The sequence below is a fragment of the Poromitra crassiceps genome, assembly GCF_964638095.1.
Source record: "Poromitra crassiceps genome assembly, contig: HAP1_SCAFFOLD_232, whole genome shotgun sequence".
Taxonomy (NCBI): domain Eukaryota; kingdom Metazoa; phylum Chordata; class Actinopteri; order Beryciformes; family Melamphaidae; genus Poromitra; species Poromitra crassiceps.
The window spans coordinates 90,001-117,500 of NW_028152160.1; the positions used below are offsets into that span (position 1 = coordinate 90,001).

A 27,500-nucleotide genomic window follows, 5' to 3' on the forward strand; every position below is an offset into this window, starting at 1 on the left:
AGTTCACTGCATGTTTAGAAAGGGCTATTGAGATGTCGTGGTCCAGTACCTGCTGTGTCTTCTTACAGCTGAGGCTGGCGGGGCTGAATGCCTGGATCTCAACACACTGCTGATTGGGCGACCACAGCCAGGTGTTTTCCTCCGTCGACCTATCACACTTGGACTTGGTGGTGCACCTGTGGATCAGCCGGCCGGTGACAATGTTAAACACTGTGAGTGGCAGGCTAAAGCTGCAATCCCATAGAGATTTGTTCAGTGACTTTTCAGATAGAGAACAAGAATGCTCTGCTCAGCCAAACCCACAAGTCAGTATTAATTCATGAGTGTTCAGTATAGTGATGTCAAAGACACTTTCACCTTCTGGGCAACTTGAGATTCAGCAGACTGGAACAGCATACTGATCAACAAAGTTGTCAGACAGGGGGGACACCACCTTATTGCAGGAATAAATAGTGATACTGTGCATGTGTATCATTACTGTAAACAAACGAGACCATGATGGCAGATTCTATCTCATACCAGTGATATTGTTTATGCAGTGTTTCTTAACATTAAGACCATACCAGGGCTGCAACTACTGTAATGCTTATTTTCACTGTCAATTAATCTGTCGATTATTTTCTCAATTAATCGATTAAAAGTTGTTTGGTCTATAAAATGTCAGAAAATGGTGAAAAATGTGCAATCCACATTTTTGTTTCCCAAAGCACAAGAGGACATCCTAATGTCTTGTTTTGTCCACAACCCAAAGATATTCAGTTTACTGTCATAGAGGAGTAAAGAAACCAGAAAATATTCACAGAAGAAGCTGGAGTCAGAATCAGAATTAGTACTTTTTTTTCCCCCTGGGGAAAAACAAAAACAAAACTCAAACTGATTAACCGATTATCAAAATAGTTGGCAATTAATTTAATAGTTACACAATTAATCAAACAAATAATTGATTAATCGTTGTAGCTCTACAGTGTAGAGACCGTACAGTATATTTCCCATAAACCCGATATTGAAGAAGATCAACACGATTTTTAACATTGAATGATTTAAGCAGGTTCCACAAGTATGTGTTAACGTTTCAATGGAGAGATTTATTGTCCCGTGAAGTCTGAACGCTGTTTCAGAGGCTTTTGACACTGAACACTGAATACTTGGAATGGGGAAAAAAGCCATGAAAATTTAAAGGCATCAAATGTCAGCACAAAATATCAGCTATGTGCAGCTCCGGTGCAAAAATATCAGCCTCCAAAAACCAATATTGGTTGAACCTTAACACACACGCACACACAAGCACGCACGCATGCACGCACAGACAGACAGACAGACACACACACACAGACTCACTTTCCCTCCAGGACACACCAGCCACAGTACGGGTCTTTCATAGAGATGCAGGAGTGGCAGTCCGTCTTGTGATGGCAGGCCTGCACTGGAGCCTTGGTGATCTATAGTCAACAACACATTTCATCACCTTACTTCTTGTTCCCTTATTATCACCTTTTTCATTCTTATTTTCCCTCCGTTTTACTTTCCTGACTGTGAAGCGATTCATAACTTAGATTTTGGATCCATCACTATGCAGAGAGGGAACATTGTGTCTCCAAAAAGTGGTCCCACTTGGAAAAGTGTTTTTTTGACACATGAGAGTCCATTCCATCTATGATGCTGGCTACTTGGAATTGTCTTTATTTCATCTGCTGTCCAAGCAGCTGTGGAAACAATGTGTCCTCTCTGACAGCAACAACAGAACAATCTCATCAATTCAAATTAGCAGGCACTGTTATTTGACTTGATCAAAGCAAATTGCCCTCTTGAAGTGCATTTTAATTACTGCATTTTGAAATCAATAACATAATACATCATAAATAATCATTTCACATGGGTGCAGGAAAGAGCGATAGGAATGAAACGGAGAAAGGACAAGACGGAGCGAAAAGACAGAGGGAAGAGACAGAAATGGAGAAGGAGTGAATAATCAATGGCTGTCTTCTGTGTGGTAATGTAGAGGTGTTGGATGTACTGCTGCTGGGTGAATTACAGTGGCCATGAAGTGCAAATCACAACGGCAAACAGGAAAACACAACAACAAATCAAAAAAACACAATGACAAATAGGAACACACAACATTAACTTCTACCAAAAAAGGTCCCCAGCCCAACTTTTGAAAGTGTCTTGTGATTTGTTGTTGTGTTTTTTGATTTGTTGTTGTGTTTTCCTATTTGGCATTGTGATTTGCACTTCACGGCCACCACAGTCAATGAATGAATGAATGAATGAACGTAAAAGAAGGGTGAACGACTGATTCCCTGACCTTCAATAAATAAATAAAAATCGTCAATCAACACGTGTGTGTGTGTGTGTGTGTGTGTGTGTGTGTGTGAGTGAGTCTGACCTTCTTCTCTGTAGTGATGTACAGGTGTTCATGGCGGGAATCGAACAGCAGATTCTTGTTGACCTTGTCTCCCGTGGCGTCGCCAGGCGCGCGGCCGTACACCTCTGGGTGGGCTGACAGATGCACCTTCAGCACCTGTGGAAGCACGGACACCTGGGTTCATGTTTGTTGGATTCAGACCTCCTGCCAGGCAGACCCTCCCTCCATTTCTATTATCTCCATTTCTTTGTGTGAAACCTCTTCAACTGCACCCTCAGTGTGAGACATGATATTAAAGCAATAATCTGGTTAGATTTGACACAGGGGTTATTCCAGCCTGTTATTGCCTCGATGTAAAAAAAAAAGCCATTAATTCAGACTTTTTTCACTTGAATTCTGATATAGTAGGCACCAAATACAAGTAGTAAATATTATTTTCTGACAAGGCATTCACATGGAAAACTAAGGTTCCTACTAAGGGTGTGTAAGTACGCACAGGTAAAGCATCTTTTGCTTTGACAACAGCAGTACGTCTCGACCAGCTAAGCTCAAAGCCATTCAGGAGGAAATAGTTGGAATACACTCAAACTGCAGGGGGACCTCTATGCACACCTCCTTGGGCCCCAAAGCCATCAGTGTTGTGCATGAACGAGCTAAAAGAGCACCGTTCATTGAACGAGCTCATATTTTTGCTGAACGCGTGAACTGAGCGCTTGCCATTTACACCTGATGACTGTACAGTGAGCGTCGTTAACTCTTGTTGCTCTTTTGTCGTTCTGTTCTGGTTTTACTGTCATTTCACCGCGCTTCTGTCTCTAATGTACTTCTCTTCTCTGCAGACAGACAGACAGCGGTGTGTGGTCATGAATGGACTTGAGCCTGTTTTTGGGCTCTGTCAAGACAGCAACAGTTAGCCAGACTACTAGCAACAGAATTACCAAAATTTACTTTCAGAATAAAAGGCATTCAAATTCTCACCTTTGGAGAAAAAATTATTTCAACAAATTATCAAACTATTTATTTTGATACTATGAGTATCAAAATACTCGTGATGTTATGATAAAATATGGAGTGAAACTGCAGCTGTAAAGCATTACTTAAAAAAAATGAATTTGTTAATTTTAATCTGAGTGATCTGAATATTGAGCTAGCTCTTGTGAAGTGTGAACATGCACAACACTGAAAGCCATAAAAGGAAAACATCTGAAGACGCCTGTTAAGACTCCTGTTATCATTGAAGAGACACAGGCATAAAGACCGTTCCAACAGATAGAAAAGACGAACACACTCACAGATCAACGATAGACACACCGAGACCAGACATACACCAGAGAAATTAAGCAAGAATGAACAAATAAGAAGAGAAAGAATAACAAGGAAGAGTAAGAAATAGAAAGAAACAAGAAAGGAATGGAAGCCGTAACGAAAGAAGCATGGAAAGCTAAAAAAAAAAAGGGTGACTGGAAGTTGGGTCAGAAGGTCACCTCTCCAGTGGTGGTGCCCAGGAAAGCCACAGTGTGATCCATCTCCACGGCCACGGCCACGGCGCTCATGTGGCCCTTGCGGACCAGCGCGGGCTCGGTGGTCATGGCGAACTCGGCCTTACCGGCCAACGGGGAGGGCAGGAACTCGGCTCCACACCTGTACCTGCTCGCCATGCTTTTCTGCTGGAGAGGGACAGAACATTGGACTCATTATCTCTATTCATTCAGCTGTATCCTCCTCGCTGGCTCCCCTCCTCTCTCTCTCTCTCACACACACACTTACGCTATTTGTTGTACACAGTTCTTCCGACTTGGAGGAGTAAGGCGAGTAGACGGCAGTCTTCCCATTGATGAAGCCGCCGTCGCTGTAGCAGGCTCCTATGATCTCCAGCAGCCTCTTGTTAATGGAACGCAGGGGGTACATACCTGCAAACAGGAACAACGCTGGTTACAGTAACTACTAACAGGAACAACGCTGGTTACAGTAACTACGAACAGGAACAACGCTGGTTACAGTAACTACTAACAGGAACAACGCTGGTTACAGTAACTACTAACAGGAACAACACTGGTTACAGTAACTACTAACAGGAACAACGCTGGTTACAGTAACTACTAACAGGAACAACGCTGGTTACAGTAACTACTAACAGGAACAACGCTGGTTACAGTAACTACTAACAGGAACAACGCTGGTTAAAGTAACTACTAACAGGAACAACGCTGGTTACAGTAACTACTAACAGGAACAACGCTGGTTACAGTAACTACTAACAGGAACAACACTGGTTACAGTAACTACTAACAGGAACAACGCTGGTTACAGTAACTACTAACAGGAACAACGCTGGTTACAGTAACTACTAACAGGAACAACGCCGGTTACAGTAACTACTAACAGGAACAACGCTGGTTACAGTAACTACTAACAGGAACAACGCTGGTTACAGTAACTACTAACAGGAACAACGCCGGTTACAGTGACTACTAACAGGAGCAACGCTGGTTACAGTAACTACTAACAGGAACAACGCCGGTTACAGTAACTACGAACAGGAACAACGCTGGTTACAGTAACTACTAACAGGAACAACGCTGGTTACAGTAACTACTAACAGGAACAACGCTGGTTACAGTAACTACGAACAGGAACAACGCTGGTTACAGTAACTACTAACAGGAACAACGCTGGTTACAGTAACTACGAACAGGAACAACGCTGGTTACAGTAACTACTAACAGGAACAACGCTGGTTAAAGTAACTACTAACAGGAACAACGCTGGTTACAGTAACTACTAACAGGAACAACGCCGGTTACAGTGACTACTAACAGGAACAACGCTGGTTACAGTAACTACTAACAGGAACAACGCTGGTTACAGTAACTACTAACAGGAACAACGCCGGTTACAGTGACTACTAACAGGAACAACGCTGGTTACAGTAACTACTAACAGGAGCAACGCTGGTTACAGTAACTACTAACAGGAACAACGCTGGTTACAGTAACTACTAACAGGAACAACGCTGGTTACAGTAACTACTAACAGGAACAACGCTGGTTACAGTAACTACTAACAGGAACAACGCTGGTTACAGTAACTACTAACAGGAACAACGCCGGTTACAGTAACTACGAACAGGAACAACGCCGGTTACAGTGACTACTAACAGGAACAACGCTGGTTACAGTAACTACTAACAGGAACAACGCTGGTTACAGTAACTACTAACAGGAACAACGCTGGTTACAGTAACTACTAACAGGAACAACGCCGGTTACAGTGACTACTAACAGGAACAACGCTTGTTACAGTAACTACTAACAGGAACAACGCTGGTTACAGTAACTACTAACAGGAGCAACGCTGGTTACAGTAACTACGAACAGGAACAACGCTGGTTACAGTACCTACTAACAGGAACAACGCTGGTTACAGTAACTACTAACAGGAACAACGCTGGTTACAGTAACTACTAACAGGAACAACGCTGGTTACAGTAACTACTAACAGGAACAACGCTGGTTACAGTAACTACTAACAGGAGCAACGCTGGTTACAGTAACTACGAACAGGAACAACGCTGGTTACAGTAACTACTAACAGGAACAACGCTGGTTACAGTACCTACTAACATGAACAATGCTGGTTACAGTAACTACTAACAGGAACAACGCTGGTTACAGTAACTACTAACAGGAACAACGCTGGTTACAGTAACTACTAACAGGAACAACGCTGGTTACAGTAACTACTAACAGGAACAACGCTGGTTACAGTAACTACTAACAGGAACAACGCTGGTTACAGTAACTACTAACAGGAACAACGCCGGTTACAGTAACTACTAACAGGAACAACGCTGGTTACAGTAATTACTAACAGGAACAACGCTGGTTACAGTAACTACTAACAGGAGCAACGCTGGTTACAGTAACTACGAACAGGAACAACGCTGGTTACAGTACCTACTAACAGGAACAACGCTGGTTACAGTAACTACTTCGCCAATGTAGGTCACACTTAACACACAGCTGCTAAGTGACGGTATATTAAGTATATTAAGAGGTGTAATTATAAAACGGCTCAAAATGACGTAAATCCAGATTGGTATATTTGACAGTAAAGACAGTCCATAAATACATAAAGGCACAAAAAAAGACACAAATAACCACAGTTAGGGGACATTCACACCCAAAGCGTTTTTGGCCAGCGTCTTTCTGCAATTCATTCTCTATGTGCTCCTCTTTTAATGAACGCACCTAGCGTTTAGCGCTGGTGGCGTCTGTTGTTTTTGGAGAAGCGCTGTGGGCGTTTTAAAGCTGAAAAAAGTTTAACATTAGGGGACATTCACACCAAAAGCGTTTTTTTTGCGCTTCGTTTTATTTTTCCCTGCAGTCGCGTGCACTAGAGTTGAGCACACAACGACCACACGGGCGGTAGCCAGCTGGTTTTGTCTGTTGATGTTGTTCACTGTCAACATGAAAGCCAGATTATTGCCAATTCTGGTAGCAGCGAGGTTGAGGATCCCTCTGGGAGGAGAAAATGTAGGAGTAAAAAGACGAGCAGCGTGCTTTTCCTCCAAATGTTCAACTTTTTCAGCTTTAAAACGCCCAGAGCGCTCCACCAAAAAGACGAGACGCCACCAGCATTTAAACACCAGATGCGTTCATTAAAAGAGGAGCACCTTTAGCACGTCCTTACATAGAGAATGAATTGCAGAAAGACGCTGGCAGCTCCAAAAACGCTTTTGGTGTGAATGTCCCCTTAGGAGCAGTTTCAGCTCCAGCGTGCCGATGATACCTACACATGGCTGAGGTGGACGGATCTTCATCAGAAGAGAAGGTCACAAACAGGACCTTGTCCGAGGCAGAGACCGGCCCATACTGACTCGAGGCGCTCATGCTTCTGGCCAGAACCTCGCCTGGTGCTGCTACGTAGGCAGCCTATATGAAGCAAGGAAGAGATGGAGAGGCTGGAGGTTAGATATGTACAGTACATTTGGAATATGAGTATGAGGTGGACGCTCTTATTCTCTTATTCAGAGGTAGACTTCCAAATTGAGCCGATCACCAGTGTTGTGCAAGTTCACACTTCACAAGAGCTAGCTCAAAGTTCAGCTCACACAGATTAAAATGAACTAGTTCATGTTCATAGTTCACAATTATGAACTAAGATCACAGTCCCAAAAAATGAACAGTTCACGACTTCACGTTCATCCCTCCCTTTTAAGCTGGTCCGAGCAATAGAATCACCAATGTTTTTCAACAAAGTCGCGGCTCCTTCAGTTTAGAGCTGTGGAGTTTGGCTCTGAAACATTGGCATCAACATTTAGTGCACGAGTGTCAAGTCAGCCAGAATCTAAAAGTACGTCCTCCGCTTTAGGGCTTTCAAAATTAAATCCTTATTCTAACGTTAACTAAATTTTTAGTAATGCTTTACAGCCACAGTTTCACTCCATATGTAGGCTAATCTTAACATCACAATGAGTATTTTGATATAATGTTTGCTGTTTTCTTCATTAAAATATATTTCTTTTGAGGTGAGAATTTGAATGCCTTTATTCTGAAAGTAATTTGCGGTATTTCCTTTGCTATTCTGGATAACTGTGTGTGTCTCTGCATATGTATGTCTGTATGTTGAGCTGCACCCCGAGCCTTGCCTTTTTTTTCGTATGTAAATTACCACACGCATGTAAACACAATGAGCAATTATCGCCGTCAGAAAAGAACGCCGTTGACTCTCTCAGGAGTTAAAGATGCTCACTGTACGTTTATTAATTGTAATTGGGCTGCGTTCAGCTCACTGTTATGACACAGTCACGCTCTTTTAGCGCGTTCATGCACAACACTGCCGATCATCAAGTCCGATCTAAGAAGAAGACGTTTTTTATGGGTCAAGACTGAGACCTCTTCAACAAGTTTTGGGAGAGGGACATGATCATCACCTGGACTTTGTTGTACTTGTTGGCGGCGCTGCAGTTGAGCTGCAGCTCGGTGTAGGAGTAATAGCTGTGGTCGTCCTCACACATCCTGGAGATGAAGGTGAAGTTCTTGTTGTCCTGTAGCCCGAGCGTCCGCGAGAACAGGAAGTAGACGAAGCCGCCGTCTGTGAAGGCGAAGCGGAAGTTGTGGAGGTAGCGCAGGACGAAGGGGTTGGCCTGCACGGCCGACGCCTCGATGATGCTGTCGAAGACCGCCCATTCCTTGTAGTCCTGCAGGATGCGCGTGGAGATCAGCTTGGTGCTGTCGTGGCCACCGTAGCCCTTCCCTACCTACGGGCAGAAGAGACGTGTCACAATACATTCCCATTCAAGCTGCTTCTGGTTTTCATTTAGTCCTTTAAATTCCTTGTTTTTTATCATGAGAACTAGCAGGATTTGTGTACACTTCTCAAATGAGTATTTACTAAAAAAGAACTCCAATTTCTATTCTTGCACAACATCTATCAATTTAAGCACTTTCAATGGTCCATGTCTAAAAAAAAAAAAAAAAATCATGGACCGATTGGAACCCTTGTATGTGTGCATTGTTTGCCATCCTCATTACCAGAAACACGGTCAGGTTGTGTGGGTGTCGGTCTCGGTCAGCGGGCGTGGCGGGTGTGAAGTACGACATCACGCCCACCACAGACACGCCCTCCTCGGCACTCGTCACGTACGACTTCTCTCCTTTGGAGTCGCTGAAGTACAGCAGCTGCTCCACACTGCTCAGGTTCCTTAGAGAGCAGATCCCCCGGAACACGCTGCCGCACACCACCAGCATGTCCTGGCGTAGGGGTGGACAATCAATCAGTGTTATTATACATCGCAATAAAATAGGCCTCAATAACAACGATTTTTTTTAAATACGTTTCCGATATTTTCAATATACATTATGTACAGCATGAGTCACTGACTCGGTGCAGCGCCCTTTCATTTACAGGACGCTGAGTCCAGAGCTGCAATGATGAATAGATTAGTGGTCAACTATTCAATTAGTCATCAACTATTTTGATAATCAATTAATCGGTTTGATACATAAAAAAGTCAAATCAAGCTTCTTAAATATGAAATATGGGAAACACATCCAACGACATTTTTCACCATTTTCTCACATTTTACCAAACAACTAATCGATTAATCGAGAAAATAATTGATATATTAATGGACAATGTAAATACTGTAATCATTAGTTGCAACTTGCAGCCCTAGCTGAGTTCAAGCAGAATACAATAGACATGGCACACTCGTTCTTGGCAGTTTTTCCCATGGCCTTTGTAGTGTTAACACGCTAATTGACTTTTTTTTAAATTAATTATCAATGAAGAAGTACATGGTGATATAGATTTTAACCATATTGTCAGCTCTACCTTGGCGGCGTGGACGAGCAGCAGCTTGTTGTGGTTGTCTGTGTCTTTAGCCTCCTCGCAGGCGGCCGTGACCGGGGGCGTGCAGAGCCGGTTGTCCCGCTTGGGGCCGGTGTCGGTGTGTGACTCCAGCCTGAGGTGGGGGTCCAGCTGGTACAGGGCGTTGACGGCGCCCACGTACAGCCGGCCCGTGCGGGGGTCCCACGCCACATTGTTGATCAAGGTGTTGGAGGTGAAGTCGTCGTCGCCGCGGGACGGGCCGAGCTGCACCGCTGCCAGGGCCACCAGGGCGTACCGCCACGCCCACCACCGCTCCATCAGGTCTGGAGGACAGGCACAGAAACACAGGAAGGGGGAGACATTTTCACTTCCTTGTACCCCCCTCATCCAGCAGATGGATCGTAAGGTGGTTTTTGTGATTTTTTTTTTCTGTGGAAAAAAAAGTTTTGGGAGTTCAGGGCTGAAACTTTCCAAATCATGTTTTTTTGATTTATCATGGTAATTCAACCTTCCGCCATGCTAAAAAAGTGTTCCTGGCAAAAAGTAAGCGCTATAATCACGTTAACCCCCCTCATCCAGCAGCTGGATCCTATTAAAACCATTAAAACCACTTTTTTGAGACCTCCAGGAAATTTTTACAAAATTAATCTATTTTATTTTTTTCAGCGGGCATCCTGGACCAAACACCTTTAAATTTGACCTTAATATCTAACCTTGGAGTTTGTTGAACATTTGGTGGAGTTACAACCATTCAAAATCCATTGCATATTTTTCCCATTGATTTCAATGTTAATTTAGCAAAAAAACAAAAAAAAATTTTGGACTCCCACGTACTTTCCCCAAAAATAATTATTTTTCTGATCTTACACCTCTCAGCTAGAGTCAATACATCAAATGTGTAGCTTATATTGTGTTTGGCCCCACCCCTGTATTTGATCAGTGCTGGCATAGCAGCCAATTGCATGCAGTTTAACATTAAATACACAGTACAGTGGTCGTCATAGCAACATGTCACATGACCTGAGAACCCGGATTTTCCAGTGCAAACTACTGATTTGAAGCCTTTAGACCAAGATTGATGGATGAATAAAGCTATTTTGTGTTTTTTGTGAAAATTAGTTGGGAGTCTAAAATTGGCAGTTTTCATGTTTTTTCGGCAAAAAACATAATTTTGTGTTTTCTGCTGTAAAGTGTAAGTACAGTAAACTGGCATTTGAGGGGTTAAAATTCTGAGTAAGCATGAAATGTTGATATGAGGTATGAGGTATGAAGTTACCAATGGATAAGTGATTATGGATAATCATAATTATTATTATTATCAATATAAAAAATAACTTATTAATATCAATATCCAGCTGCTGGATGAGGGAGTGCAACAGGCAAAAAATATAAGGAGGGTACAAGGGTTAAGATGACTTTTTTGAGGATTTTTTTTTTTTTATAGTTTAAAGCAGTGAGAAATATAATAAAATGGGACAGAGAGAAGAGACACCATCGCCAACTCAGTCACCAGGATGGCCCAACACATTTTTACTACTTTACATACATCTCCAGGCCATTAAGATACCAGCGCTCACGCGGACGCACACACGCACACGCACGCACACACGCGCACACACACACACACACACACACACACACACACACACACACACACACACACACACACACACACTGCTGTCCCCTTACATTTTGTATGCTCTGCATCATAAACAGTTTACAACACACGTACACAAACAAGTTAAGGTCTCTGTTGATACTATGACTTGGGATGTGAAGGAAAAAAAGGGTGATCGATTTTCACTCAAGTTAACGTCGGTCAAATATCTTTAACTCCCTATCTTCAACGTATGAACTGTTTGTTGGCTTTTCAAACTGCTTTAACAATATTTTTTTTTGATAGACAGTGATGGCAATAAAGGAGCTGAACTGAAATGAGAGAGAAAGGGAGTTAGCGGTCGTCTCTTAAAACACTTTAACAGACAATACACTGCAGGCCAGGCAACAACAGTCGCAGCAACTCAGGTGGAAGAGAATGACTGAGGGTAGGGGGCAGCGATCAAGAGGTGTTCCTTATAGAGACGGTCAATGTCTCGTCATACTGTACACGCTGGGGTAGCTGCTGGTTAGGGGCGTGGTCAGGGTGGGGTAAATCCTCATGTTCTCCCCATTCAGCATCGTTAGCATTTATTGTAGCTGCTAGCCCAGAACCAGGCAGACAGGATCGGTGATTCAACCACCGCAGTGAACGCACGTCTGAACAGACGTCTATGTACCTGCTCTAGAATACCCAATCCTGTAGTGTAGAGCCGCAGCACCGTCCTTTGGTGAGTCAGCCCATTGAGATATACTGTATGGGGGGTTTTACCCCACTTGTGCGGCAGTTGTATGTATAACATTTTATGGGTGTTCCCACTTCCCACACAGGCTGACTGTATCTATTAAACCCAGTGTGTCCTTTTCAGGGCGGGCGGGTGAACGAGGGAGGGAGAGAGGAGAGGGAGGGAGGAGGATGAAGGTGGAGGCCAGAGAGTGAGAGTTTCTGAGCCGGATTAGATTAAGAGTGTGTGTGTGTGTGTGTGTGTTTGTGTGTGTGTGTGTGTGTGTGTGTGTGTGTGTGTGTGTGTGTGTGTGTGTGTGTGTGTGTGTGCACACGTGCGTGCGTGAAAGTGAGAGCGGGCTGAGAGTTGCAATTAGTCATGTGACACAACAAGTTTCTCCTTCCATTAGTCTGGATGCTGTGTTTAATTATAGCTGTGGCCTGCGACTGTAAAACAAGTCTTTAGTGTTCGGCAACATCACACAGTCTTAACATTCCAGGGTTCCTACACCTTCTTAAACATCCAATTCAAGGACTTTTCAAGGACTTTCCAGGCCCAATTCCTTCAAATTCAAGGACCCAACCCATCATAGTTTGAGATGAGGTGCAGATCATTTTTTTTTTAAATAGCAGCTGGTATAGGCTATAGCAGTATTTCATCCATCAAAGTCCTGGTTAAAACATTTTTTTTCTACCTCAATATTTTTATGTTCATCACCATGTAAACAAAAACCATGTGCTTTTAGGTAGCACACATTAGACTCCGTGTTGCCGGATTGTTTCCAAAAGACCTGCATTCGCTTGGACGGTTTTGTGTGCATTTTGGTGGCTTTTGAGCAGTCTTTCTGCTGGAAACCATCAGCTGCATCTGGCAACCCGACCCAACAGAGAAATAGCTTTATCCCTTTCCGTTTAAGTCTTGCTAGTTCAAGGTTCAATCAAAGCAACTAACGTTTAACTTCCAGAACCTATGTTTATATCGTTTGGTGTGCATGCCACTCTGATGTTATAATAAGCAGGGTTAGGGTTATATAGTATAGTTATATATAGTAGTATATATATAGTTAGCACCCGGCTACGTCCGGACTTGTTACTGTGGTCTGAGGTAGAGAAGAGAGTTTATTTTATCGAACTCACAGTCCCGTGGGAAGATCGAGTTGAGGAGGCTTATGAGCGCAAGAAAGCTAGGTATGCTGAAATGGCAGCAGAGGCAGAGCAGCGAGGTTGGAGGGCTCGAGTGCGGCCTGTAGAGGTGGGCTGCCGTGGTTTTGTGGCAAAGTCCGTTATTGCCTTACTAACTGAGTTGGGCATTCGGGGACGGAGCCTGAAACTTGCGGTTAGCAACATGTCTCAGGCAGCAGAACGAGCAAGTGAATGGCTGTGGATAAGGAGGAAACATGCTAGCTGGGGAGCTCGCTAAGGTCAGATTGATTGTTTGTTGTTGGTCATGATTAACGGTCCGCATCAACAGGGCTGAATCATTGACGGTGGTGGTGTAGTTAGGGATTGTTTGTTGTTGGTCATGATTAACGGTCCGCATCAACAGGGCTGAATCATTGACAGTGGTGGTGTAGTTAGGGATTGTTTGTTGTTGGTCATGATTAACGGTCCGCATCAACAGGGCTGAATCATTGACAGTGGTGGTGTAGTAAGGAATGTCATACCGAACCGACCTGGATAGCTAGGCTTAGATAGTGAGGTAATATGCAGTTGTGCGGTGGTAGCATGGAGGGGGGTGTTTCCAGGACGCTGGATTACACCGTTAAGCCTTCTTGAGGTGTCGTGGGCCTAACTTAACGAAACGTCGGTGAAGGAAGGTGCCCACTTGAAAACCCCAATGACATGCTTCATACTGCTGTTGGCTAGGGTAGGTAACTGGTGATTTGTGTCTTGTTTATTAGTTTGTTAGCCTGTTAGCTTGTTTTATTCTGGATTGGGCTTCTAAATGTGTTTTTCCTCGGATTTTGGCACAAGGGATAGTAACATCTTGTCCTGTGTATTAATTAATAGGATAAGAGTAAAGACTAGCAAAAGCATAACGTTTAAGCGGCTAAATGCTAGCAAGCTAACTAGAGCTAATGTTAGCTAGCCTGAGTGCAGCACGGGTGTGAAGGAAACATGAGGAGTTGCTTACAGTGTTAAAGTCCAACAAAGTCCAGCGCGCTTCAGTTTGGAATAAAGGGTCCTCCTGGTGGTCAGCAGTGAGGGACAGTGTACATAGAAAAAAGTTGTACCTGGGCACTTCACACAGACTACCTGAAGTCAGGGCACTGGAGCACTCTTTTCCATCTACACGTTTATTAGGGGCTGACTGACATTCAGGTACTGTATGTCTTCAACAGGTATGTTGATATTGTGATCAAGTAAAGGGGGGTCTATTGTTGTCATGAACTCTGAACAATAGAGGCATTAAGAGACAACTAGATAACAATGTAATCAACTCAGCTTTACGCTGTGACCCCACTGATGACATTAAATCTGAGATTGATGCATTTACCGACTCTTCTGTAGAGAAGGGGGATCACTGAGCAAGAAAAATAGTTTTTGACCACTACACAATAAACATCCTATTTGCCCAGTGTTCTATGGCCTACCGAAAAAACCCACTCATCAGTGGTGGAGCCTCCTCTTAGGCCTATTGTGTCTGGAAATGGGAGTCTCATTGAGCCCTTGTCCCAATATATTGATTTCTTCATAAAGAAATTGATGTGTGTTTGATGAAGGCTTTCATTCAGGCAGCAAACTGTTCACAATCTTACATCACGCACTCAAACGCTTCCCTGATTGGGCGTTAGAGCCGCTCACGGATGATCTATTCGTAACGCCACTCGGGCGATTCTGATTGGTGGTCGATCAGACGATGTTTTTCGCCCCCACCTCTCGATTCAATTCACCCCGGGTTCACTTCATGGCGAGAGCTCTATTAGTGTGAAAAGGCTATCTCTCTGCCCACCTGCTCGTCTAAATGACCTGTCAAAGATCTCTCTGCCCACCTGCTCGTCTAAATGACCTGTCAAAGATCTCTCTGCCCACCTGCTCGTCTAAATGACCTGTCAAAGATCTCTCTGCCCACCTGCTCGTCTAAATGACCTGTCCAAGGATATCCAGAGTCTTAATGGCTTGCAGACTTTTAGAAAGCATTGCAGTGGGGAAAATGTGACGATGCACGCACGCACGCACGCACGCACACACACACACACACACACACACACACACACACACACACACACACACACACACACACACACACACACACACAGGTCTGAATGCACAGTGGGCTAAAGCGTGGCCTGTTGTAGTGCGGCTCCACTGCTGTAGCTTATTATACTCTGAGGTGACTGATGGATTGTTAACATCACATCTCCTGACACTGCTGAGATGGAGGCGGGGCCGCTGCAGGTTTTGAACACGCACACTTTTTACATTCAAGTTGCTTCTTTTGTGTAAATGATCAATACGTTTAAATTGGACCATTTTCACGGCTAAAAGTTGTCAGCATTTCCCTCAGAATCCTAAAATCCTCTGAAACAGCAGTTTGCACTTTCCCATGTGTGTGGAGTGTGTGGGCGCTAAACATATGTGTGTGTGTGTGTGTGTGTGTGTGTGTGTGTGTGTGTGTGTGTGTGTGTGTGTGTGTGTGTGTGTGTGTGTGTGTGTGTGTGTGTCTGTGTGTGTGTTCTTACTCTTGTATCTGTGAGCAACAGTTTGACTTTCAGACTGAGGACATTTTTGTGAAGTGAGGTCATTTTTGCCGCTTCTCATGTCTTTTAGGATTATTATTATGACTTCGGTTTATTGGTAAAGGTGCTCCATGAGACAACATCAATGAACGAGATCTAATCTCTCAAAATCAAATGTAGTAATGGTACAATTACTGTAAATAAACAAGACCATCTGCAAGAATGGGGTTTGGGAATGGGGGTTTTGAAAGGAATGGTTCCCCAATAATGACTAGCATTAACATTGCTAACAAAATGCCAACAGGAGGCTGGTGCTGATTTTTCTCAGAGACAAAAACGGAGGTAAAAAAATGTTTTGAATGTTATAATCGTGGACGTGATTTGTGATCAAGAGGATAGGCCTCTAAAATCAAAAGACTTCATAGAGTTAGGGGTTAGGGAGTGAATGTAGTCAACAGAAGGTCTGCAGAAGTCATAGACATGTGTGTGCGTGTGTGTGTGAGGTCACATTGGCACCAAAACAGAAGATATATTAACCCGAACAAAAGGTGTAATGCAAATGTCATGGAAAAGTAAAGTCTATCCAAAACACACACACACACACACAGCAAATAGAGTGAGAGAGCAGCGGTCTGTGACTCATTAAAATCCAGAGTGCATACTTGGTGAAAGTCTGGTGGACGGACCTGTCTGCTCCAAACTTTCGAGTGAAACTAAATCCAGGAATGTCTGCCGGAGCTCCAGCCAGCATACAGATTCACTCTGTCTACCTCCTGTAAGCTCTGTGCTTCCTCTGTCTTCCTCTCTTTGTCTCTGTCTCTGCACCCATGTCTCTCTCTCTCTCCCTCTCTGCAACCATGTCTCTCTCTCTCTCCCTCTCTGCAGCCATGTCTCTCTCTCTCTCCCTCTCTGCAACCATGTCTCTCTCTCTCTCTCCCTCTCTGCAACCATGTCTGTCTCTCTCTCTCCCTCTCTGCAACCATGTCTCTCTCTCATGCCTCTCTCTCCCTTAACATCTTCACCCAGGGGAGGGAGTTCAAAGAAAACAGCTTTTTTCCCCGACACGTGGACTCCCCAGGGCCAAACGCCAGATCCCAAGCTATCTGTGGCTCTGTCCGTCTGCTTGCCTGTCTGTGTGTTGCTGCATATACTATGAACCTGTCTGTCTGTACAGCTGTCTGTGTGTTGCTGTGTATACTATGAACCTGTCTGTCTGTACAGCTGTCTGTGTGTTGCTGCATATACTATGAGCCTGTCTGTCTGTACAGCTGTCTGTGTGTTGCTGTGTATAATATGAACCTGTCTGTCTGTACAGCTGTCTGTGTGTTGCTGTGTATACTATGAACCTGTCTGTCTGTACAGCTGTCTGTGTGTTTCTACGTATACTATGAACCTGTCTGTCTGTACAGCTGTCTGTGTGTTGCTGTGTATACTATGAACCTGTCTGTCTGTACAGCTGTCTGTGTGTTTCTGCGTATACTATGAACCTGTCTGTCTGTACAGCTGTCTGTGTGTTTCTACGTATACTATGAACCTGTCTGTCTGTACAGCTGTCTGTGTGTTGCTGTGTATACTATGAACCTGTCTGTCTGTACAGCTGTCTGTGTGTTTCTGCGTATACTATGAACCTGTCTGTCTGTACAGCTGTCTGTGTGTTGCTGTGTATACTATGAACCTGTCTGTCTGTACAGCTGTCTGTGTGTTGCTGTGTATACTATGAACCTGTCTGTCTGTACAGCTGTCTGTGTGTTGCTGTGTATACTATGAACCTGTCTGTACAGCTGTCTGTACTGGGGCTCCAATATTAACAATACAGATCAATACAGATGCTTTATCTTATGATGCCGTTTATCTACTCCGAGTGCAACGATTTCATCTGATTGTTAACACTCCATTTGATGACATTGTTGTATCTAGGGTTGTCTGATTGTTAACACTGCGTTTGATGACATTGTTGTATCTAGGGGTGTCTGATTGTTAACTCATTCAGGGCCAAAGACGTCTTTGACGTGTTATCAGGAATAGCCCAGAGGGCCAATGACGTGTTTGACGTGTTTTTGTTTTTATTACTGCAGCGCGTAGTTCAAACACTTCCCCAGCCTCTGACATAGTATCAGGTCCCTAGCATCTAAGACAACACGTGAACAAACACATACCGCAGCTGTTGTTTTGAAATTGAGCAGGAGGAAAAGCAGAAAACGGGTAACGCTTCCTTGTGCAGACAGGAGAAACGCCATTGAAACGCCCCTAGGCGCGCTGCACGAGCTGGAGTCGCCTTCCTCTGTGCCAGCCGGGAGAAAACGGGAGAAAGTAATCAAGAGATGTGTTTGATCATCGGAGGAATGAGGAAATGATCGATCAGTTTGCGAGGGCGGTGAGGACGTGTTGAATAGCCGAGGGGAAAACGGGAACGATCAAATAGCAGGGAGGATAGCGGATAGGACAGGGAGACATGGACGAGGACGGGTGGACCAGAACAAAACAAAATAAACACACGCAGAAGCGGCAGTCACAGCAGCCCGCTCTCCGTTCTCAAGAGCTATTCAGTTGGTTCATGAAATCGCTGGGCTGCGTGCCCTCCAGTGTTGCTCCTGGCCAATCCCAGCGCCACAGGGCGTGGTTATTGCTTATCCTATGTGGGGTTAGAAATCTAAAAGGGGGATCGTGTGTGTGTGTGTGTGTGTGTGTGTGTGTCTGTCTGTCTGTCTGTCTGTCTGTCTGTCTGTCGGTGTGTCTGTCTGTCTGTCTGTCTGTCTGTGTGTCTGTCTGCACACTCACTCACACCGAGTAAACTGTATTGTTGAATGTAAAAAAAAAAGCACTTCATGTGTATATATATATATATATATATATTTTTTTTTTTTGTCATTTGTGTCCTAACGAATAATATTTACATGTCTGATGTCAATACAGTTCAAAATAAAAGAATTGAGAGCGAGTTCTGCCTGAGATTGTGCCCTTTTACAAAAATTGCCTTTTCTCCTGTTTATTTTCTCAGGGAGACCTTTTGGGTGAAAACAGGGTGTATATAAATGGCTATAAGTAGAGTACAGAACATGCTAAAAGCTCACTTTTTTTTTCCTGGTGAACCCAGAGACGTACATCTTCATTTTGAGGTATTGCAAATCACTTTGGTGCTAATAGATAATTTACTGTGGGTCTTGAAAGATGACCAACAATTATGAAAATCTTTGGCCTGTGCTAAATATTGGCAGTCCTAAACTGGCCATGAATGAGTTAACACTGCGTTTGATGACATTGTTGTATCTAGGGGTGTCTGATTGTTAACACTGCGTTTGATGACATTGTTGTATCTAAGGTTGTCTGACTGTTAACACTGCATTTGATGACATTCTGATTGTTAACACTGCATTTGATGACATTGTTGTATCTAGGGATGAATTGATATTCACTTTCTGAAGCGTTACCATGCCAATGTTGTTGGAATTGAAGCTGTGATGCGTTGGAGTTGAAGTATCTCAAAGTCTTGTTCTCGAGTGAGGCGACGACAGAGCGTGAGATGGGCCAGAGAATCGTAGCAGCTGGGGAAGTATTGTGTTCGCTTTACTGCACCGGTGTGATGAAAAGAGAGCTGAGCCAGAAGGCAAAGCTCTCAATCTACCTGTCCATCTTCGTTCCTGCCCTCACCTGTGCTCATGAAGGATGGGTCATGCCCAAAACGATCGTGGATACAAGCGGCCAAAATGGGTTCCCTCAGGAGGGTGGCTGGCATCTTTCTTAGGGACAAGGTGAGAAGCTTGGTCACCTGTGAGAGACTCTGAGTAGAGCTGCTGCTCCTTCACGTAGAAACAGTGGTGTAACGTAGCTGCGATGGGCCCCGGTGCAAACATTGTTTATGTGCAACGTGCAAGCGCACAGGCACGTGCACAGGCACACTTGTACTTGCTGTCTTAGGGCCTGTGTCGACCTAGCGTCTTTTCCTCAGGTCCAGCGTCTTTTTTCAGTTGTTTCCAATGGGGGGAGAGCGTATGCGGGCGCACACGGACGTCTAGAGAAAGTGCGCTGCGCCCAGCGTCTATTTTCAGAGCGCTCCACCGTTTTTGTGCGCCCGACTCCCAGCGCTTCCAGCTGAAAATATTTTAACTTTTCAGAAAGACGCTGGTGTCGGGTGCTCCTTTTCAGGCAACTAATCATGGAGAAACTATCGCAACAGAGACAGAAAGGCTCAATTGTGGGAGCAGAATGGCTAGACACTTAATATTTCTGGTGAGTGTTGAGCTAAATCACTGTATGTGTGTTGTTAGCTAATGTCAGCTGTCAGCTATCAGCTATCAAGCTAGCTACCGCACTGAGCTAACGTTACTTTCAGACTGCTCCCTTGCATATTGTGTGCTGAGATCAGCGCTCCCCAGCGTACTTCCAGCGTTTAACGGTCGGAAAAAGACGCTAGATGGACACACGGCCTTAGCAGTTATTTCCCCCTCCATAATTATCCTGTAAGTAATATGAAAAGGTAGGCTGTGCATCGTCAAGCAGCTACAGCAACAACAGATGATCAAACAGGCTGATTAGCAGGCAGCATGCAGATGTTCAGGCTATTGATTTAGCCAAGTCAATTACTATCAAAGAGATTCATCGGTCTACTGGGTCATGTGGAGCAGCTTCAAAGACCAATCAATGAGCTCTCCTGTGTGTTCCTGTGTGAGTGATCAGAGGAGGCTAATCGCATTGATGTGTAAATGTTCTTGTCATCTTTTTGCCTGATTCAACCAAAGCAGTGGGAATGCTTCCAGAGAAAGTCCACTTTTCTATACGACTTTCCAAAGGGCTCCTGTGACCTGACAATACCAATCCTTCCTGATCTGGAGTCTGGTTTCCACTCCAGTTGGGCTGAAAACCACCAGCGAATGCAATGAACGACTGAAACAAGTTGGCAAATACATGGCTGTATTTCTGTAAAGTGTCTCAAACCCCCCCCCCCCCCCACACTTCTCTCTACTCTGATATTCAGACGGGGACGATAACAGTAAAAACTGATTTACTGTGATAGTTTAAATGTAATGTTTCTGCTGTTTCTTCTGCTTAGCCAATCACAGGAGAACATAGACTATGAAAAATATTGATGTAGCCACCGCGATGTCACCCATTGCTTTGTGGATTGTCGTTTTGAAGCCCGCCTGCTATTGGTTTATAATCGGCGAGCTGCGCGGTCATTGGACAGGCGACCTGTCAATCACACCGCCAAAGCATAGCCTGCTTTATCATCTATTTGACTCTAAATGGGACCATACTTTACAAACTGAACATCAGGCTGTATTGATTGATTGATTGATTGAAGTGTTTATTTAGAATATGAAAGCAAAATAATAAAATGAAAGCCATTTCAGAAACAAAGAAAAATAGAATATATACATATTCGAAAAGGAGTGAGAAGAAGTAAAACTTATTAACTCCCACCCCTTCTCCATAAATAATAAATAATAACAAGCTTCCTGGTCTAACCCTGTCTATACACTACTGTGTAATATTTACTAGTAATTCTGTTTCAGATTTTATAATAATATGAAAATATAAATATAATATATACACATCATACAATAACATGTATAAATATATACATATTAATATACACACACATTCATATATTTATCTAAATATATGACTACAATACTCATTATATACGCATATTTACACACACACACACACACGGAAAAGCAACAAGAAAGTAACCCCAAAAAATAAAAATAAAATAAAGAAGACTTGAAACTAGCGATTGAGACCATAAACTCATTAGGAGAGTGTTTAGGCAATACAGTAAATCAAGTGAGAAGTCGGGTAATTTATAAATGAGTTGTATAAAAATTCAACCCCTGTACAGTCATGAACGATAAAATTAGGTACAGAGACCAAAACCGTGTTTTGAAGCAGGCTGTAAACATGTTTATTCCTGCTGTAAAGTTGGGCATTTTATCACGGGGGTCTATGGAGGATGACTTGCTTTTGCAGCCAGCGTCAAGTTGGTATTCGAGGAACTGCAGTTTTTGGTACTTCCGCTTTGCTATCATTTTTCAGACGTGGAGGTTGGGGCTCAGAGGAGAAACGTTAATGTGTGCCCTCTGGTGGTCTGATAGCCAAACTGCACCAACAGTGAGTTTCTCCCCCTCAGTTTGTTTCCTCTGCTTTGGGACTCTAGCGGAACAGGCTGTGCTCACCGCTAACACATACAGTATGCAGGAAACCCGCTCATTGACATTCATCCCCACCACCACATGGCATTAGCCATTCAGGACACCGTGCCGGAGGAGCGCCGAAGCTGATTGGCCGAGCCCGGAGGGGATACGTGCGCTATGATTGGCCGAGCCCGGGGGGAAATTAAGTCCTTATTGGTGGTAATGAAGAGGCCTGGAGGAGAGCAGCGCCGAGACAACATTGGTTGTGTTGGTGATAGAGAGAGGTATAGTTACTGTGTGTGTTTGTGAGAGAGTGGTATAGTGACTGTGTGTTGGTGAGAGAGAGAGAGAGAGGTATAGTTACTGTGTGTTTGTGAGAGAGAGAGGTATAGTTATGGTGTGTTTGTGAGAGAGAGAGGTATTAGTGAGTGACTGTGTGTTGGTGAGAGAGAGATATAGTGACTGTGTGTTTAAAACTCCAAACACACAGTCACTATACTCTCTATCACATGCTGATTCACTATCAAATCAGCCCAAGTAGAGAATGTAGAACAGTGGCTCTCAAACCTCTTGGCTTCAGTACCCTCTTTTCCCTGTCAACCACTGATTGTGGAAGAATGACTGTTACAATCAGAAGCTTCATTCTCACCTCCATTATCTCCTGACCTACAGTGTACACAGTTCAATTCAATCCTAAATCAATGACTTAAATCTTCCCCTATGGGACAGCGGGACTCAATCTCATCAGAGAGGGGTCTGTGGCCATAATGTGGGTCTATCATGAGTAATGGGTATTTCCCTGAAAGAGAAGGAGAAGATCAACGTGTCTGCAGGCTTCAGAAAGACACTTCTGAGAGCTTTTCATGTTATCTTCAATCCAATTAAAGATCCAATTAAGAAGTGAAATCACTTCCTGCTTTGGCTGGCAAAGCAGGAAGTGTATTTCTGACTGAACGTAGATCTTGAAAGTGATGAAACTATAAGAAAGGAAAGCACACAAGGAAAAGTCATTATTGGTGGACACTGAAGTCCAACTGTGCTTAGCAGAGCAGATAATATAGGATGCAATTGAATGTGTGTGTTTTAAGCCTTGAATTCGGATAATTTCGCACTTTTAAGGAGAGGGAGTGATAGGGCTTTTAGCACTGAGTGAGGACGGAGTGTTTTTCACACACACACACACACACACACACACACACACACACACACACACGCCTGCGTAGTACCATTGGGTAACATCTCAGCAGGGCATGGACACAAAGAAGAGACACACACAGGGTAGGGTGTGAGATGGTGAGACAAAGACAGGCTGTGGGAGAGGAGAGGGGGAAGAGATGGGTTTGCACATGTCCACGGTGTCTTTTTATTGATATGATTGGATTTAGGAGCAAATTGGAGAATTCTGTGTTTCCTGGATGAATTGTATTGTTGTCAGAGTGGGACCTCTCTGAAACAGCATTCAGACCATCACGGGACACTAAAGCTCTCCACTGAAACCCAAATTCATGACATTGCTTTAGGCCAGTGGTTCCCAAACGTTTCCTGTCAGGCCCTCTTTTATAGGAACACCCCCCCACACACCCCCCCACACACACACACACCCCAAATGTGCCATCGCCTATAGAGTGACCGCAGGAATGACCTATTTTTGTAGGGTTACCCAGAAATAGCTGCCATGTTGGGTCGTAAGGGGAAAAGTCAATGGGATTTTAGTATGGGGATTTTGGTGAAATGCATGAAATAAGGTCTGTGGTTAACAAAAGTTTATGAAACAGCGAAGTTTGTGTTCAGCAGGATAATCTTCGCAAATGAGGACCACTTTTATGACATTTGAAGCATTTTCTGAAGATCACGTAAAAAAACACATTAAAATGTTTTAGCCCCCTTCCCGACAAGCATGACATGTTTGGTACCAATGGATGCCTTAGGTCTTCTGGTTCCATATGCTACCAGCACCTTCACTCTAACTGTAAAACTATGGCCGCAACAGCCCCTGAAAATAACAAGAGAAATTACCATGGAGTGATGGCAGCAGCTATGTGTTGCACACCCTCCCCCCAAATTCATTTCTACCGCTAATATTAGCCCGAAATCTGTTAAACAAATGCAAACTTACACTAATAAATCAAGCCTTTTGCTTTGCCAGGGATGAAAATATAGTGAAGAATATGAGAGAGAGAGAGAGAGAGAGACAGAGACAGAGAGAAGCCATCTCATTTTATGGTGGTAAACACACACACAGATTAATTTCCGGCAGTATGGAAATGCAATTTAGCATCTGTGTCCTCTGCATTGGGCTGCGCGATTAGCGACCCCTTTCTATCCCAGTACACGTCCCATTAACCTGACAATGGCACACTAATGAGACTGTGTGTTGGACTGTATACCAACACAAACCACTGCTCCTATTTAACTTAGCCCTTGTACCTGAGCGCTGTGTAGTTCCCTGTATACCAACACAAACCACTGTTCCTATTTAACTTAGCCCTCGTACCTGAGCACTGTGTAGTTCCCTGTATACCAACACAAGCGACTGTTCCTATTTAACTTAGCCCTTGTACCTGAGCACTGTGTAGTTCCCTGTATACCAACACAAGCGACTGTTCCTATTTAACTTAGCCCTTGTACCTGAGCACTGTGTAGTTCCCTGTATACCAACACAAACCACTGTTCCTATTTAACTTAGCCCTTGTACCTGAGCACTGTGTAGTTCCCTGTATACCAACACAAGCGACTGTTCCTATTTAACTTAGCCCTTGTACCTGAGCGCTGTGTAGTTCCCTGTATACCAACACAAACCACTGTTCCTATTTAACTTAGCCCTCGTACCTGAGCCCTGTGTAGTTCCCTGTATACCAACACAAGCGACTGTTCCTATTTAACTTAGCCCTCGTACCTGAGTGCTGTGTAGTTCCCTGTATACCAACACAAGCGACTGTTCCTATTTAACTTAGCCCTCGTACCTGAGTGCTGTGTAGTTCCCTGTATACCAACACAAGCGACTGTTCCTATTTAACTTAGCCCTCGTACCTGAGCACTGTGTAGTTCCCTGTATACCAACACAAGCGACTGTTCCTATTTAACTTAGCCCTCGTACCTGAGTGCTGTGTAGTTCCCTGTATACCAACACAAATCACTGTTCCTATTTAACTTAGCCCTCGTACCTGAGTGCTGTGTAGCTCCCTGTATACCAACACAAACCACTGCTCCTATTTAACTTAGCCCTCGTACCTGAGTGCTGTGTAGCTCCCTGTATACCAACACAAACCACTGTTCCTATTTAACTTAGCCCTCGTACCTGAGCGCTGTGTAGTTCCCTGTTTACCAACACAAACCACTGTTCCTATTTAACTTAGCCCTCGTACCTGAGCGCTGTGTAGTTCCCTGTATACCAACACAAACCACTGTTCCTATTTAACTTAGCCCTCGTACCTGAGTGCTGTGTAGCTCCCTGTATACCAACACAAACCACTGTTCCTATTTAACTTAGCCCTCGTACCTGAGCACTGTGTAGTTCCCTGTATACCAACACAAACTACTGTTCCTATTTAAATTAGCTACCGTACCTGAGCGCTGTGTAGCTCCCTGTATATACCAACACAAGCCACTGCTCCTATTTAACTTAGGCCTCGTACCTGAGCCCTGTGTAGTTCCCTGTATACAACACAAGCTACTGCTCCTATTTAAATTAGCTACCGTACCTGAGCGCTGTGTAGTTCCTGTATACAACACAAGCCACTGCTCCTATTTAACTTAGCCACCGTACCTGAGCGCTGTGTAGTTCGCTGTATACCAACACAAGCCACTGCTCCTATTTAACTTAGCCCTCATACCTGAGCCCTGTGTAGTTCGCTGTATACCAACACAAGCCACTGCTCCTATTTAACTTAGCCCTCGTACCTGAGCCCTGTGTAGTTCCCTGTATACCAACACAAGCCACTGCTCCTATTTAACTTAGCCACCATACCTGAGCCCTGTGTAGTTCGCTGTATACCAACACAAGCCACTGCTCCTATTTAACTTAGCCACCGTACCTGAGCCCTGTGTAGTTCGCTGTCCTATTTAACTTAGCCCTCGTACCTGAGCGCTGTGTAGTTCCCTGTATACAACACAAGCCACTGCTCCTATTTAAATTAGCCCTCGTACCTGAGCGCTGTGTAGTTCCCTGTATACAACACAAGCCACTGCTCCTATTTAACTTAGCCCTCGTACCTGAGCGCTGTGTAGCTCCCTGTATACCAACACAAACCACTGATCCTATTTAACTTAGCCTTAAGGCCTAAACATGGTCGTCCGTCCGCCTCGAATTGGAGCCGTCTCGCCGTCTGGCGGCGCCAGCGAGCCCCACATGCTCGGACGCCACTACGCCCCCGCTCCCCCCCCCCGCGGAAGCTCCGTGTGAAAATGGCGGAGATTGTGTGCCAGGCAGTCTGAATGAAATTGAATGTAACGTTCCCAATTCTATGTATTAAATTCTAAAAAACGACCCTCAACATTTGGGAAGGCTAAGCCACACAACTAGTTGTTATAATCTAACATCATGCTTTGAAAGGCGACTTTACGACGAAGAGCCAGGGCAACGGCCAATCACAACTCTCCTGCAGCTGTCGTCACGCACGTATCGTCGCCGTGAAGTCACATTTTCGAGCAGCCCCCGTCAGCCGACGGCGGCCCCTCCCCGTGTGACGGCGCTCCACCCGCCGTCACACGGGGAGGGCGGGGCGAGGCTCTGACGGACGACCATGTTTAGGCCTTTAGACGCAAGTTTTCTGAAGACTTTGGTTGGTTTGTTTTTACCATGTGAAAGCTGAGATAAACAGTATTTTCTAGTGGAGGCTGTTATCTACAGTCTTATGCGAGGTGAATGCAGAACAACATCCTCATGGTGCAATGCTTACCAGTCACTCATTATCCTTCTCTATAGAGTTACAACAACGCAGATCAATGAAAAATACTGCATTAAAGTTGGACTGATTTGGGTTTGTCAATAACTGTAAAATGTCACCATATTCATGACAAAACTTTCCAAAAACTTCAAGAATTGCAATTCCCCTGTCGGCACCAGTGGCTCCTGCATTGCATTACTGGCTTTCCTGAGGAACCTAGTTCCAGGGCGGGTTCAGAGCCAGAGCCTAATCTCAAATCAGTTCTTTGCCCATAGAACTGGTTGGTCCAAAATAGGGATGTTCATCAATTATCGAAAATCGATAATTGATCGTTAAGGAATTGAATCAATCATGTGGAATTTGGATCGATTATTGTTATTATATATATATATATATATATATATATATATATTTTTTTTTTTTGCGGACTAGGTTTGGGTGGAATTCGTTCCTCCTCGCCCCACTCCATTGCACAGCCGACTAACGTGAGGTGGAGCTTCATATAGGGCCTGTCTGATTCTCAAGTGAACGATCTTTATAGGTAGCATTTCTAGGTAATAAGTTGTAATTAGGCTGTCTGAAACCAGTTTGATACATAAGTTCACTGAATTTGCAACCTTTCTAGGTACCTAGTTATGGATAATTTTTGAGGAACCATACCATGCACACTTTGGTGGGTTAGGGTATCCCATAATACCTTGCGCCCCTTGCAATCGACGAAGAAGAATGAAGCGAGCCCAAGCGAGCCCCTAATGGCGACGCCCACAAAGCCAACCGCATCAG

At 44.1% G+C, this 27,500-nt stretch overlaps 1 protein-coding gene across 1 annotated transcript in view; it reads right to left on the reverse strand.

The window, feature by feature from the left end:
- Positions 1-27,500, reverse strand: part of LOC310770802 (plexin-B2-like) — a 275,234-nt gene that overhangs the window by 63,976 nt on the left and 183,758 nt on the right. The window contains exons 4-12 of the mRNA XM_083663513.1: positions 9,704-10,023; positions 8,902-9,120; positions 8,301-8,627; positions 7,161-7,299; positions 4,133-4,275; positions 3,850-4,032; positions 2,387-2,521; positions 1,339-1,439; positions 50-176 (exon numbers count right to left, since the gene is read on the reverse strand). Of these exons, the coding sequence (XP_083519639.1) occupies positions 50-176; positions 1,339-1,439; positions 2,387-2,521; positions 3,850-4,032; positions 4,133-4,275; positions 7,161-7,299; positions 8,301-8,627; positions 8,902-9,120; positions 9,704-10,018 (1,689 nt within the window). The 5' untranslated portion in view covers positions 10,019-10,023. The remainder of the gene's footprint in view (positions 1-49; positions 177-1,338; positions 1,440-2,386; positions 2,522-3,849; positions 4,033-4,132; positions 4,276-7,160; positions 7,300-8,300; positions 8,628-8,901; positions 9,121-9,703; positions 10,024-27,500) is intronic.